This window comes from Schistocerca serialis, chromosome 5 (assembly GCF_023864345.2).
Source record: "Schistocerca serialis cubense isolate TAMUIC-IGC-003099 chromosome 5, iqSchSeri2.2, whole genome shotgun sequence".
Lineage (NCBI taxonomy): Eukaryota > Metazoa > Arthropoda > Insecta > Orthoptera > Acrididae > Schistocerca > Schistocerca serialis.
In genome coordinates this window covers 314,575,665-314,590,944 of record NC_064642.1, presented here as the reverse complement: position 1 = coordinate 314,590,944, position 15,280 = coordinate 314,575,665, and the positions used below count along the sequence as shown (strand labels likewise).

At 40.1% G+C, this 15,280-nt stretch overlaps 1 protein-coding gene across 1 annotated transcript in view; it reads right to left on the bottom strand.

The window, feature by feature from the left end:
• LOC126481443 (metallophosphoesterase domain-containing protein 1) overlaps positions 1–15,280 on the bottom strand; it is an 83,031-nt gene that overhangs the window by 36,193 nt on the left and 31,558 nt on the right. The window contains exons 2-3 of the mRNA XM_050105207.1: positions 14,478–14,622; positions 14,119–14,392 (exon numbers count right to left, since the gene is read on the bottom strand). Coding sequence (XP_049961164.1) covers positions 14,119–14,392; positions 14,478–14,622 — 419 coding nt within the window. The remainder of the gene's footprint in view (positions 1–14,118; positions 14,393–14,477; positions 14,623–15,280) is intronic.

Below are 15,280 nucleotides of genomic sequence, written 5' to 3'. Positions count from 1 at the left end.
GAAACGTGTACTGTCTTACTTGTCTCTTGTCTTCACTTGTTTTATGTATCCCATATTTAATTTTATGTCACACAAAATAGCAAGTTATTAGCAAATAGGCAATAAAGAGTGCAAATTTTCTTAAAAGTTCTTGTTCCGCATTGACAAATAATCCCATCCAGTATTAATTGTTTGAGCGGCAGGGTGTCAGACCAGCTGACTGGGAGCAGGAGAGGCACCACAGGACATTTTAATTTCCACTACCCTGAATGTAGTTTGATGGCATCCATTACAAAATATACACATTTGAATTCACAGAGCTATAGTGAAGTGCTATAGAAGAATGCTGTGTGAAGAGGTGTGGCACTGCACTTTGGCACACTTTAAGGCCAAATAACATGTCTTACATTTCCTCGAGCATATATCTTTTATTTATCAGATTCTTCAAAAAGCTGTGTGCTACAAAATGAACATATTTTTGGAAAGTCAACTTTTTAAAAAATTTTTACGTCCTATCTGAAACACTCGAGGTAGTATCTAGTACTGCTCTGGTTCAGAAATATCGTACATCTGGGGCTGATGCGCAGAGCAGTCCGAGTTGCAGTGGGGAGGTGAGTACTCTCCATGTGACCCGTGTTTACATTTAGTGATTTTACTGATTCCTCTTTGTTTACTGCTCTCACATCAAATGAAAACAAAACAAATTTCTGTGTCAAGGAGCTATCAAATGAATTAAGATACATTCATATAACTATGGAAGGCTAAAATATGTTATTAGTTTCAGATTTTATTTTATTTCCACCTTTTTGACAGTCAAGCATTAATCACCTTGGAGAACAATGACATCATTTTTGTCGGTGTACTAAATAAATTTGGATTTTATTAATCTTCTCCACTGAGACAGTCAATTTATTTGAAGTAAAGTGTTTAGTGCCACACTATTGGGTAGTTCCAACTGTTCGCTGCATTTCAAGTGCACGTTTTCATTTTCTAGCACGTATGGCACTATACCGTAATAAAGAACCAAACATGAGATAATACAGTACTGGTATGCCAGGAAAATCTGCATCCTGAAAACCACACAGAAATTCTTAAAATCAGGTCAAGACCTACTTCATTGGGAATCTGGACACAAGATTAATTAATTTGTGGTAAGTTCTATGGGACCAAACTGCTGCAGTCATCGGTCCCTAGGCTTACACACTACTTAATCTAACTTATGCTAAGGACAAAACAAACCTCCATGCCCAAGGAAGGACTAAAACCTCCAACGGGGGGAGCCATGCGAACTGCGGCAAGATGGCCCATACCACATGGCTACCCTATGTGACTGGACATACGAATGTGCACTTTAAGCCAAATTATGCATTTCAGTATGGTTCATGAAATACCAATGCTCTTGGAGTATCCTCAGATGTCTTGTCTCTTTTATGAGATAATGTAAGATCTTTTAATGTTTTACACATATGAACATACAGGCTTCCTACACCATCGTAGCCGCGCAAGCGCGGTGACGCCTGTCATCTGGCGCTTTCTGGCAACTGCTGAAACGAACCTATTTCTAACAGGTCGCGGGAAAATATTGCAAATGGTGGTTTGTAAAGCGTTACTTTCAAAGTGAACTTCCTTTTACACAAGATGAACTATGTGCGAGAATGTGCGATGATTTTCTTAAGTCACAGAGTGTTAGATTCTCATTTAAAAATCAACTCTTTGAGGACGAGCCATTTAGAAGAGTTTAGAGCCCAGAAATTCAGACACTTACGCCGTTATTAAAAATTTTACTGGCACTTTTGTGTGATGTATCTTAAAGCGTAACAAGTGCAGAAAAGATCAACATTATATGTAAAAGCTTAGCTTCTCTTGCAGCTTATTAATCTTCGAGACCAATATTATATGTGAAAGCTTTGCTTTTCTTGTAGCAACACTATGTATATTAATTTAAACCATTAACTTTTCCTATTTGTGTGTTCACGCTACTTAGCAGTGATGTTGCTATCGGGTGACTACATCATGTGTCCTATGCTCTGATATCCACTGTCATTGGTTGGTGAGCTCACGTGACATGAGCTATGACTGGCTTACAAAAGTGCATTGCAACCTCAATTTCAATGCTTTGGAAAGTAACATGTGGTGTTTGGTGGAATTCGACTTTATAATACGAAAATATGCAGCATACATGTTGCTGGCCATCAAAGATCTTTCCAAAACGTGTTTCCCCCACCCACCCCACCTCCTGAGTTTCATTTTCTAAAGGCCAGAAAATTCTATGCCAGGGTATAGAACCATAAACAATCAAAGGATATATAAGTTATACAGTTCCGAGGGAAAGTATACTGTCACTTAATATGGAAAAAGTGTATTTCCACCCAAGAGAAAAGTGTATTTTTAACTGGGAAATCTGGGAAAAATCCGGGAGTTCTGTTTTCTTCATCCGCGTATATACCCTGTGTATCTCAGTCTATCTTCATTAGCATCAGATGATACACCAACCTCTTATTCTGTGTATGCTGTTTCTGATACCACAGATATTCTTTCTATTGCTTCTCACAAGTCCTTATGAAAAAGAAGATGCAAATGCATTCTGGTCCTTGAGCAAAATACAATGAGTTGATTGAAATCTATTGGTGAAAGAATGATCAATAAGTTGGCAGCATAAAATGAATGAAACCTGTAGTGCGATAAAGGAATAAGGCCCTGAATGTCTTGTGAAACTGCTTAGAGCATAGGACTGAAAAGGTCAAAGTGTTGTGTCAAACAGTAAGAGTCAAATAACATGATGGTTTTAAAACGATGCAACAAGCACTGCCCTGACTTACTCCGACAAATAAAAGTGCAACATTATTTTACTGCAATTTAAAAGACTCTACAGTCCTATAATTGTTGTCAACTAACGTCCATATTTCCTTTATTGGTAATGTGAGATAATACTGAAATCCACTGATGTAACAAACAGCTACCTATCTGAAAAAAAGCTATTTTGTGTGGAAAAGTAATTTTGTGTGACTGGAAAAATTTTCCATTAACTCTATTTTAGAATTAAAGTTGAAAATATGAGACTGTCTATTATGACCTATTTCAAATAAAAGACACTGCAGACTAACTTCTACCTTTAAGAACTAAGTTGAAAGCTCAATTTCAGGATACTAAACCAATATAAAGAAGAGGTCTTCAACACTGTTTTCTCTTATCAAAATAAGGCATCATATGGATTGTATAGCATGTAATGTCAGAAATTTTCATGGAGAGCATTGTAAGGAATACTGCTACCTTTGATATTATGATGTAGCAATATTGTACTTTTTACTTATCACTGGCTTCTGGAATTTTTGAAGCTGAGCGCACATTTTCTCTGGAAGGAGCATTGTCTTGTTGTATAATGTCAACACTGCCCCAGCAATACTGGTCATACAGCAAGTTAATGTGTGGAGAGTTGATGATGGGCTTCTGCACAGAGCAGTCACATGCAGCCATATCGTCAGCAACTAGCGGGAAGAATTTGCTAGACAGTATAATTACGCAGATTCACAGGAGAAAAGTGTATGAGTAATTCAGTTATTTCATGGAAAGGAATGCAGGACTAGTTTTGATATTTGTGGGTGATACGGTATTGTGTTTGTGAATTAGTAACTTTCATGGAGGAACATGTAGACATAACGTAAATGAAGAGACTTCCATGAAGTGGAAATGTGTTATGTGTTAAAGGGACAATAAAAGAAAGCAATCTGACTTGTACTGTCAATATTTCAAAGAACTATTTCCCATCTTCCAACTGAACAGCTTTAATATTTGAGAAGTATAAGAGTTACCTGCTGCTCGTATTAGGTACATGGTCATTTTCATTTTGTAACAAAGTGTGTCCTACACGTAAAGCTCCCATACGCAGGGTCATGCAATGACTACCGCACGTTTGTATTTGTCTCCCTAGCATGATAACTGATAATGTGGACCAAGCATGATGAAGATTTGCACAAAGCACAAGAGAGAAGAAGCAACAAGAGTCAAGAGGAAACACAAGTGAAAGAAACAAGAGAAGGCATGATTACCACCATGAAGATGTGCAAGATAATTATGGCTTGTCAATTTACTGGCAGAAACACAAAAAGAGACAAAATGAAAGCAAACGGCCAAGGTCAACTGAGTGTGCTCAGAAAGGAGCTAATGAGCATAGGCAGAGTTTAAGTGGAATATTGTCATTTGAACATAAACAAGGACATCAATATTACATGGACTGATAAGGTAAGAAATGAGGAGCTTCTCCACAGAAATGGCAAGGAAAAGAATGCATGGAAAACACTAACAAGAAGAAGGGATAATATGGTACAACATCTGTTAAGACACCAGGGAATAACTTTGGTGCTACGAAAGGGAGCTGTATAGGAAGAGAGATACTGGAATACATCTGGCAAATAATTGAGAATACAGGTTGCAAGTGCTACTCTGAGATGAAAAAGTTGGCACAGGAGAGGAATTCATGGCACACCGCATCAAACCAGTTAAAAACTGACAACAACAGAAAAAGGTGTACGGTGGAAGAGGCAGTGCAAGGAGATTGATAATGATGCATGTACGCATGCTGTACAGCCATAAAAAAACTGAGTGGCAGTCATAAATAACAGAACTGTCAAAGTCAAACAATGGTAAACCCAAGATGGAATGTAACAATATTGCCCCTCATAGTGGAGATGCTGAGTCGCAGATATGCACAACAAAAAAGACTGTCACAAATAAGACACACACACACACACACACACACACACACACACACACACACACAAAACTGCAGTCTCTGGAAACTTAAGCCACGCTGTGAGGAGCAGCACCAGTGCAGTGCAGTGCAGTGCATGATGGGAGTGGCGACTGGGTGGGGTTAAAGAGGAGGCTGGGAGGCTGGGACGGGGAGGGATAGTACGATATGGGTGGCGGCCAGTGAACTGCTGCTGGGAAGCACACAGGGACAAGGTGGAGAGAGGGTAGGGCAGCTATGTGCAGTCAAGAGGTTAGATGGTGGGCAGAGGAGAGGTGGGAAGGGGAAGGGGGTAGTGGAAGAGGAAAGAAGTAAAAAGACTGGGTGTGATGGTGGAATGAGGATTGTGTAGTTCTGGAATGGGAACATGGAGGGGTGGGGCTGGATGGGTGAGGACAGTGACTGACGAAGGTTGAGGCCATGAGGGTTACGGGAACACAGGATGTATTGCAGGGAAAGTTTCCACTTGTGGGATTCAGAAAAGCTGGTGTTGATGGGAAGGATCTATATGGCACAGGCTGTGAAGCAGTCATTGAAATGAAGAATGTCATGTTTGGCAGTGTGATCTGCAACAGGGTGGTCCATTTGTTTCTTGGCAGATGGACAGCTTGTTGGTTGTCATGCCCACATAGAATGCAGCACAGTAGTTGCGGCTTAGATTGTAGATCACATGCCTGGTTTCACAGGTAGGTCTGCCTTTGATGGGATAAGTGATGTTTGTGACCAGGTGGTGGTGGGAGGATGTATGGGACAGGTCTTGCATGTAGGTCTGTTATAGGGGTATGAGCCATGAGGCAAGGGGCTTGGGAGTAGGGGTTGTGTAGGGATGGACAAGTATATAGTGTAGGTTTAGTGGATGGCGGAACACCACTGTAGGACGGGTGAGAATGATAGTGGGCAGGGCATTTCTCATTTCAGGGCATAATGAGATGTAGTCAAAACCATGGTGGAGAATGTAATTCACTTTCTCCAGTCCTGGGTGGTACTGAGTTACAAAGGGGTATGCTCTTCTGTAGCTGGACCTTGGGAGTTGGTGGGAGACTGGAAAGATAAGGCACAGGATATTTGTTTTTGTACAAGGTTGGTTGGATAATTACGGTCTGAGCAGGCTACAGTGAGACACTCGGGTATTTCAAGAGGGATAGCTTGTTACTGCAGATGCGATGACCATGGGTGGCTAGGATGTATGGAAGGGACTTCTTGGTAAGGAATGGGTGGCAGCTGTCGAAGTGGAGGTATTGCTGATGGTTAGTAGGTTTGATATGTATGGAGGTATTGATGTTGCCATCTTTGAAGTGGAGGTCAACATCTTGGAAGGTGGCTTGTTGTGTTGAGCAGGACCAGGTGAAGCAAATGGAGAAGAAGTTGTTGAGGTTCTGGAGGAATGCGGATAAGATACACTAACCCTCGATCCATATCGCAAAGATGTCACCAATGAATCTGAACCAGGTGAGGGGTTCAGGAAAGTTTCCTCTAGATGGCCCACAAATAGGTTGGCATAGGATGGTGCCATTTGGATGCCCATGCCGTACCCCATATCTGTTTGTAGGTAATGCCTTCAAAGGAGAAGTAACTGTGGGTGAGGATATAGATGATCATGGCGACTAGGAAGGAGGTTGTCAGTTTGGAATCTGTAGGGTGTCGGGAAAGGTAGTATTTAATAGCAGTAAGGCAATGGGCATTAGAAATGTTCGTGTAAAGGGACGTGGCATCAATAGTGATGAGCAGGGCATAATGTGGTAAAGGGAAGGAACTGTGGAGAGTCGATGGAGGAAGTGGTTGTTATCTTTTATATAGGAGGTTAGGTACTGGGTAATAGGTTAAAGGTGTTGGTCTATGAGAGCAGAGATTCTGTCTGTGGGGGCACAGTAACCGGCCACAATGTGGCATCCTGGGTGGTTGGGTTTATGGACTTGTGTCATGTAGAAGGTAGGAGTGTGGGAGTGGTAGGAGTGAGCAGAGAGATGGACCCTGGCAGAGGTTCTGGGATAGGCCTACGGATTTGAGGAGTGATTGGAGATCCTGCTGGATTTATGGAATGGGGTCATTGAGGCAAGGTTGGTATGTGGGTGTATCAGACAGCTGGTGGAGTCCTTCTGCCAGGTAATCTTGCAGTTTAAAGCAACAGTGATGGAGATTTTGTCTGCAGGTAGTTTTATAAGGTCAGGATCAGTTTTTAGATGGTAGACTGCAGTCAAAATTACAAAAATTTAAATGAAAACTAAAAGAATGGAAAATTCCCGGAATTCCTAAAATTTCTGGGTTTTTCCCAGTTTTCTCCCAGATGAAAAAAATCCTGGGTTTTTTCCCAGATTTCCCGGTTGTCCCAGGGCGTGTACACCCTGGTCCGGTCACAAACATCACTTATCCCATCAAAGGCAGGCCTACCTGTGAAACCAGTCATGTGATCTGCAAGCTAAGCTGCAACCACTGTGCTGCATTCTACGTGGGCATGACAACTAACAAGCTGTCTGTCCGCATGAATGGCCACTGACAAATTGTGGCCAAGAAACAAGTGGACCACCCTGTTGCTGAGCACGCTGCCAAACATGACATCCTTCATTTCAATAACTGCTTCACAGCCTGTGCCTTATGGATCCTTCCCACCAACACCAGCTTTTCTGAATAGTGCAGGTGGGAACTTTCCCTGCAATATATCCTATGTTCCCATAATCCTCCTGGGTTCACCCTTCGTTAGTCATTGTCCTCATTCATCCAGCTGCTTCCCTGTTCCCATTCCAGCACTCCACAGCCTTCATTCCACCATCATACCCAGTCTTTTTACTTCTTTCCTTTTCCACCACCCCTCCCCCCTTCCCACCTCTCCCCGGCCCTCCATATAAACTCTCGACTGCACACAGCTGCCCTATCCTCTCTCCACCTCATCCCTGTGCGCTCCCCGGCAGCACTTCACTGTCCGCCACCCCTACCTCACAATCCCTCCCCCTCCCAGCCCCAGCCTCCTCCTCACCACAACCCAGTCATCACTCCCATCATGTTAAGGCAATGCCCCTCACAATGTGGCTTCAGTTGCAGTCGTGTGTGTGTGTGAGTTTTCTACTTCAGAGGAAGGTATTTTGGCCAAAACCTAAAGTGTATAGCAGTCTTTTTGTTGTGCCTGTCTGTGACTCAGTGTCTGTAGCATTTATATGTCTGAGTAGCTGCCAAAATGATAGTGGAAGAGAGCTGTGACACAATGCAGTTCCTTCAAGCATCTGGCCATATCCACTGCCACCTGACAGCCACAACACACATAGCTGTGGCTGAGCTTCAGCATACCACCCCATGCTGCCTTAGCAATGATACGTGGGCAGGTTGCTGACCTTCGGCCATGGTGATGGCCGCTATGCAACAATCAACACCTGTTGCACTCACCTAAGGTCCTCAGCAGAAGTAGAAGCAATAGAATTAGGTGATAGTACTAACTGTCAGTGAGAGTGAACACTGCTCAAAGCATTGTATGGAAAAGTGAAATGTCAATTACGCATGTCTTTCCAAAGGTTATGTTTCAGATAATTAATCAGCAACTAGTATTTCCTTGTGTTAGAAATGTTTTTCCAATTTCAAATACCAGACTGTCTGGCTGTCTTACATTACCTACAGAAAAAGTTTTATCATCTGTTTCTTTATGTCAGGTCATTTTGTTTGCTGTAGATATATAATTCTTGTCTTTTTTCTGATTTGATTATGACTTGAATCATAACATACTGTATGATGTACAGTTATGAGACACTGTATTATGTTAGGTAGTTAGCTGGTAACCAATTAGGTTCCAGTTTAATTAAAGTTGACAATTTCTTGACTTCTTCAATGTACAGAGCAGCAGTTATATGTGCAATAAGATTCCTTTTGCATACACTGATCAATGTTCCTATACAAAGAACAGGTGGGGTATCTTAATTACTGAGCTTATGGAAGTACACCTGAAAGAGGTAAAAGTTACGTTTATTACAGTTGAAAAGTATCATCAGTTATGTTACGCTAAGGAAACAGAAAAGTAAAGAATGTCTTGAACTGTTTGAGAACTGACAACATTGTAATTTTTTGCATAACCTATTCCCATAACATCTACACATCTTTCTGAATATTCCTTTATAATATATAATCCTGTTTATTCAGAAAAATTAATGTTCAGGATGAGTTGTACGCTATTCAGACTTAACTGATGCACTAAGGAATTTTGATATTCTTAATTTTTGTATAGTGTTGATTACCCACTTGTCACACATATTAACCAAAATGTAAACAACTGTAAATATTTGAACCATCGACCTTGCCACTGGTGGGGAGGCTTGCGTGCCTCAGCGATACAGATGACCGTACAATAGGTGCAACCACAACGGAGGGGTATCTGTTGAGAGGCCAGACAAACATGTGGTTCCTGAAGAGGGGCAGCAGCCTTTTCAGTAGTTGCAGGGGCAACAGTCTGGATGGCTGAGTGATCTGGCCTTGTAACACTAACCAAAACAACCTTGCTGTGCTGGTACTGCGAACGGCTGAAAGCAAGGGGAAACTACAGCCGTAATTTTTCCCAAGGGCATGCAGCTTTACTGTATGGTTAAATGATGATGGCGTCCTCTTGGGTAAAATATTCCGGAGGTAAAATAGTCCCCCATTCGGATCACCGGGAGCATGGAATGTCTGATCCCTTAATCGGGCAGGTAGGTTAGAAAATTTAAGAAGGGAAATGGATAGGTTAAAGTTAGATATAGTGGGAAATAGTGAATTTCGGTGGCAGGAGGAACAAGACTTTTGGTCAGGTGAATACAGGGTTATAAATACAAAATCAAATAGGGGTAATGCTGGAGTAGGTTTAATAATGAATAAAAAAATAAGAGTGCGGGTAAGCTACTACAAACAGCACAGTGAACGCATTATTGTGGCTAAGATAGACATGAAGCCCATGCCTACTACAGTAATACAAGTTTACATGCCAACTAGCTCTGCAGATGATGATGAAATTGATGAAATGTATCATGAGATAACAGAAATTATTCAGATAGTGAAGGGAGACGAAAATTTAATAGTCATGGGTGACTGGAATTCGAGAGTAGGAAAAGGGAAAGAAGGAAACATAGTAGGTGAATATGGATTGGGGGTAAGAAATGAAAGAGGAAGCCGTCTGGTAGAATTTTGCACAGAGCATAACTTAATCATAGCTAACACTTGGTTCAAGAATCATAAAAGAAGGTTGTATATATGGAAGAATCCTGGAGATACTAGAAGGTATCAGATAGATTATATAATTGTAAGACAGACATTTAGGAACCAGGTTTTAAACTGTAAGACGTTTCCAGGGGCAGATGTGGACTCTGACCACAATCTATTGGTTACGAACTGTAGATTAAAACTGAAGAAACTGCAAAAAGGTGGGAATTTAAGGAGATGGGACCTGGATAAACTCACTAAACCAGAGATTGTACAGAGTTTCAGGGAGAGCATAAGGGAACAATTGACAGGAATGGGGGGAAGAAATGCAGTAGAAGAAGAATGGGTAGCTCTGGGGGTTGAAGTAGTGAAGGCAGCAGAGGATCAAGTGGGTAAAAAGATGAGGGCTGGTAGGAATCCTTGGGTAATAGAAGAAATAGTGAATTTAATTGATGAAAGGAGAAAATATAAAAACACAGTAAATGAAGCAGGCAAAAAGGAATACAAAGTCTCAAAAATGAGATCATCAGGAAGTGCAAAATGGTTACGCAGGGATGGCTAGAGGACAAATGTAAGGATGTAGAGGCTTATCTCACTAGGGGTAAGATAGATACTGCCTACAGGAAAATTAGAGAGACCTTTGGAGAAAAGATAGCCACTTGTATGAATATCAAGAGCTCAGATAGAAACCCAGTTCTAAGCAAAGAAGGAAAAGCAGAAAGGTGGAAGGAGTATATAGAGGGTCTATACAAGGGCGATGTACTTGAGGACAGTATTATGGAAATTGAAGAGGATGTAGATGAAGATGAAATGGGAGATATGATACTGCGTGAAGAGTTTGACAGAGCACTGAAATACCTGAGTCGAAACAAGGCCCTGGGAGTAGACAACATTCCATTGGAACTACTGATGGCCTTGGGAGAGCCAGTCCTGACAAAACTCTACCATCTGGTGAGCAAAATGTATGGGACAGGCGAAATACCCTCAGACTTCAAGAAGAATATAATAATTCCAATCCCAAAGAAAGCAGTTGTTGACAGATGTGAAAATTACTGAACTATCAGTTTAATAAGTCACAGCTGCAAAATACTAATGCGAATTCTTTACAGACAAATGGAAAAACTGGTAGAAGCCGACCTCGGGGAATATGAGTTTGGATTCCGTAGAAATGTTGGAACACGTGAGGCAATACTGACCCTGCGACTCATCTAAGAAAATAGATTAAGGAAAGGCAAACCTATGTTTCTAGCATTTGTAGACTTAGAGAAAGCTTTTGACAACGTTAACTGGAATACTCTCTTTCAAATTCTGAAGGTGGCAGGGGTAAAATACAGGGAGCGAAAGGCTATTTACAATTTGTACAGAAACCAGATGGCAGTTATAAGAGTCGAGGGACATGAAAGGGGAAGCAGTGGTTGGGAAGGGAGTGAGACAGGGTTGTAACCTCTCCCCAATGTTATTCAGCCTGTATATTGAGCAAGCAGTAAAGGAAACAAAAGAAAAATTCGGAGTAGGTATTAAAATCCATGGAGAAGAAATAAAAACTTTTTGGTTCACCAATGGCATTGTAATTCTGTCAGAGACAGCAAAGGACTTGGAACAGCAGTTGAACGGAATGGACAGTGTCTTGAAAGGAGGATATAAGATGAACATCAACAAAAGCGAAACGAGGATAATGCAATGTAGTCAAATTAAGTTGGGTGATGCTGAGGGAATTAGATTAGGAAATGAGACACTTAAAGTAGTAAAGGAGTTTTGCTATTTGGGGAGCAAAATAACTGATGATGGTCGAAGTAGAGAGGATATAAAATGTAGACTGGCAATGGCAAGGAAAATGTTTCTGAAGAAGAAAAATTTGTTAACATCGAGTATAGATTTAAATGTCAGGAAGTCGTTTCTGAAAGTATTTGTATGAAGTGTAGCCATGTATGGAAGTGAAACATGAACGATAAATAGTTTGGACCAGAAGAGAATAGAAGCCTTCAAAATGTGGTGCTACAGAAGAATGCTGAAGATTATATGGGTAGATCACGTAACTAACGAGGATGTATTGAATAGAATTGGGGAGTAGACGAGTTTGTGGCACAACTTGACTAGAAGAAGGGATCGGTTGGTAGGACACATTCTGAGGCATCAAGGGATCACAAATTTAGCATTGGAGGGCAGCGTGGAGGGTAAAAATCATAGAGGCAGATCAAGAGATGAATACACTAAGCAGATTCAGAAGGTTGTAGGTTCCGGTAAGTACTGGGAGATGAAGAAGCTTGCACAGGATATAGTAGCATGGAGAGCTGCATCAACCCAGTCTCGAGACTGAAGACCACAACAACAACATTTTTAGTCTATTGGAGTATAACAACTCAAGACAGAACCATTGCTGGGTTGTTAGTTGGTATCCAATTATTTGTTTATGCAGGGTTCTTGCTTCTAGATCGTAATTTATGCGGGGTTCCTATTTTCTCTTTTGATTTTTCAAGAAAGTTTTTTCTTGCATTTGCTGAAAAGATTCTATTGGAGGGGTGCATGGAGCACTGCTATCTTTCATGTTATGATGCAGCTAAATGATACTCTCTATTAATCACTGGCGTTGAATTTTTGAAGCTGAAAGTGTCTTTTCTCTATAGGGAGCATTGTCATGCTGTATAACATTAAACAGCGTCCCAGTGGTGGTATTGGTCAAACACCAAGTTATATGCGGAGAGTAAGTGATGGGCTCCAGTGTGGAGCAGTCACATGCAGCCGTACCATGGATAAGTAATACAAAAATTTGCTGTAAAATATAATTAAGAGCTGAAAGTTCCATTGGTTCGTAGGAGGGAAAATGTTTCAGTAATTCGGTTATTTCGCCGAAAGGATGCAAGATTAGTTTTGAGATTTGTCGTTGAAATAGTATCGTGTTTGTGAATCAGTAACTTTTGTGGAGGAACAAATTGATAGCAGAACATAAATTAATATGCCACATGAACAGCAAGGTTCCCAACACCTTTCCCTGGGGTATACCTGAAGTTACTTCTACCTTTGATGATGACTATCCATCCAAGATAACATGCTGTGTCTTCCCTACCACAAAGTCCTCAATCCAGACACAAATTTCACTTAATATCCAATATGATCAAATTTATTGACAATAAGCATAAATGTGGTAATGAGATAAATGCTTTTCGGAAATCGAGAAATACTGCATCCACCTAACTACCTTGATCCAAAGCTTTCAATATGTCATGTGAGAAAAGTGCAATCGATGTTGTCAGAATTCATGCTGGTTGGCAGTTTGCAGGTCATTCTGATCAAGATACCTCATTGTCTTTGAGCTCAAAATATGCTTTAAGATTCGACAATAAATTGATGTCAAGGATATTGGATGTTAATTTTGTGGAGCACTTTTATTACCCTTCTTGTAGAAGGGTGTGACCTGTGCTTTTTTACTGGGCATGGTTTTTTATTCAAGGGATATACAATAGTTTATACTTAGAAGAAGGGCTAACTCAGCCACAAATACAGTGTAGAACCTGACCCTGGAGCTTTGTCCAATTTTAATGATTTCAGCTGTTTCTCAACACCATTGGCATTAATACTTATTCCATTCATTTTGTCAGTGTTACAAGGATTAAATTGGGGCAATTCTCTTGGGTTTTCCTTTGTAAAGGAATATTTGGAAACAGTGTTAAGCATTTCAGCTTTTGTTTTGCTACCATCAATTTCAGTTCATGTATCATTCACTAGGGGCTGGACACTACAGCCTTTACATATGACAAGAACTTATTTGGGTTCTGTGAAAGGTCACTTGACAATATTCTGCTACAGTAGTCATAGAAGGCATCACGTATTGCTCTGTTGACAGCCAAATGTGTTTCATTCATCATCTCTCTATCTATAGTCCTATGCTTTATTTTACACATATTACGCAGTAATCTCTGTTTCTTTAGAAGTTTCTTTACAGTAACTGTATACCATGGAGGTTTGCTCCCACCAAGAACTGTTCTACTGGGTACATATCTGTCCAATGTATGATCAGTTATTCTTTTAAACATGAGCCAGAGTTCCTCTCCATGCTCCTGCCCTGTGCTGAAAGTTTTAATTTCCTCATTGAGATATGACACTTCTGATATTTTTCATACATTGTTTGTTATGACGACAATTATACAAGTAAATTTCCCCATAAACAGTAAATTCACGGATAGTAAGTTCACTACTAAAGGATGCACAGTGGAAATGAAGTGCAAACACTACAAACAATATCTTACCATGGTGTGCCATATATTTTCAATCCGTAAACTACAAGTTCTTCATCTTGTAAATATATGCAGTTCGTCAAACATTTTTTCACATTTGGAGTTGTTATTGCTTCTGTTATGTTTTCTTTTGGAACACCCAATGTTGGAATTTTATCAACAACACTGTAACCTGTATGAGAAGTTCTGTCGCCTGGACTGCTGTTCAAAGACTGTGTAAATGTTTCATCAAAACTCAGCTCATGATTTCCCGCAATAACAATTTTATATTTGTGAGGCAGCTGACCTAAAATTACATATTACAAGTAAATTCAGTTTTCATATTAGTATTGACTATCATGGATGTAATATTAGGAAACAACTAAGCTTACCTATCCAATTATTGAAATCAATAACCTCTTCCTCTCTGCCACATTTTGTAAAATCACCTGCATGTATGAAAATATCTCCATCTGGAATGTCAAATCTGATATGTGGAGTCAATGAGTGTGTATCACTCATACATACTATTCGAACCTGCAGAAACATTACAAATAAATCAAACGGCAACAAAAAATTGCGCCTAAAATTATACTGTATGAACATTAATTAGAAAATTAAAAGCTGCTTCAGTAATACATTGTCACTGATATCCTTAAATGTATACATCACAAGTTATTGGGTCTGTCACCCAGCTTATCTGTTCTTAAACTTGATGAACATAGTTTACATAACTTAAAATATAAGTTACAAATTTCTTGTGGTGGACATTTTTGCAGCAGTAGTGTATAAATTGAAGTAATTTTAAAGAAAAACACCTTTTGCATGCTGCACATTAATTTTTTTTAAAATTTTGCTTGCACACCCAGATGTGTTTCACTTTATTTGCAAAGCATCTTCAGTGGGTTTCAGATCAGCATCTAATTCATTATTTGTAATCCAAACAGCTTTCTCTCATATAGACAATTGGTTGACAGTTTGCAGTTTCTGTTGTGGTCACTGCAGCCTTTCAACCAGTTTTCTGTATGGGAGAAAGCTGTTTGGCTTACTGATAATGAATTAGATGCTGATCTGACACCCACTGAAGATGCATTGTAAATAAGGCAAAATATGTAAAATGTGAAAAACTAATGTGCAGCATGCAAAAGGCAATTTTATTTAAACTACTGCTTAAACTTAAAGTTTTTCTTTTATA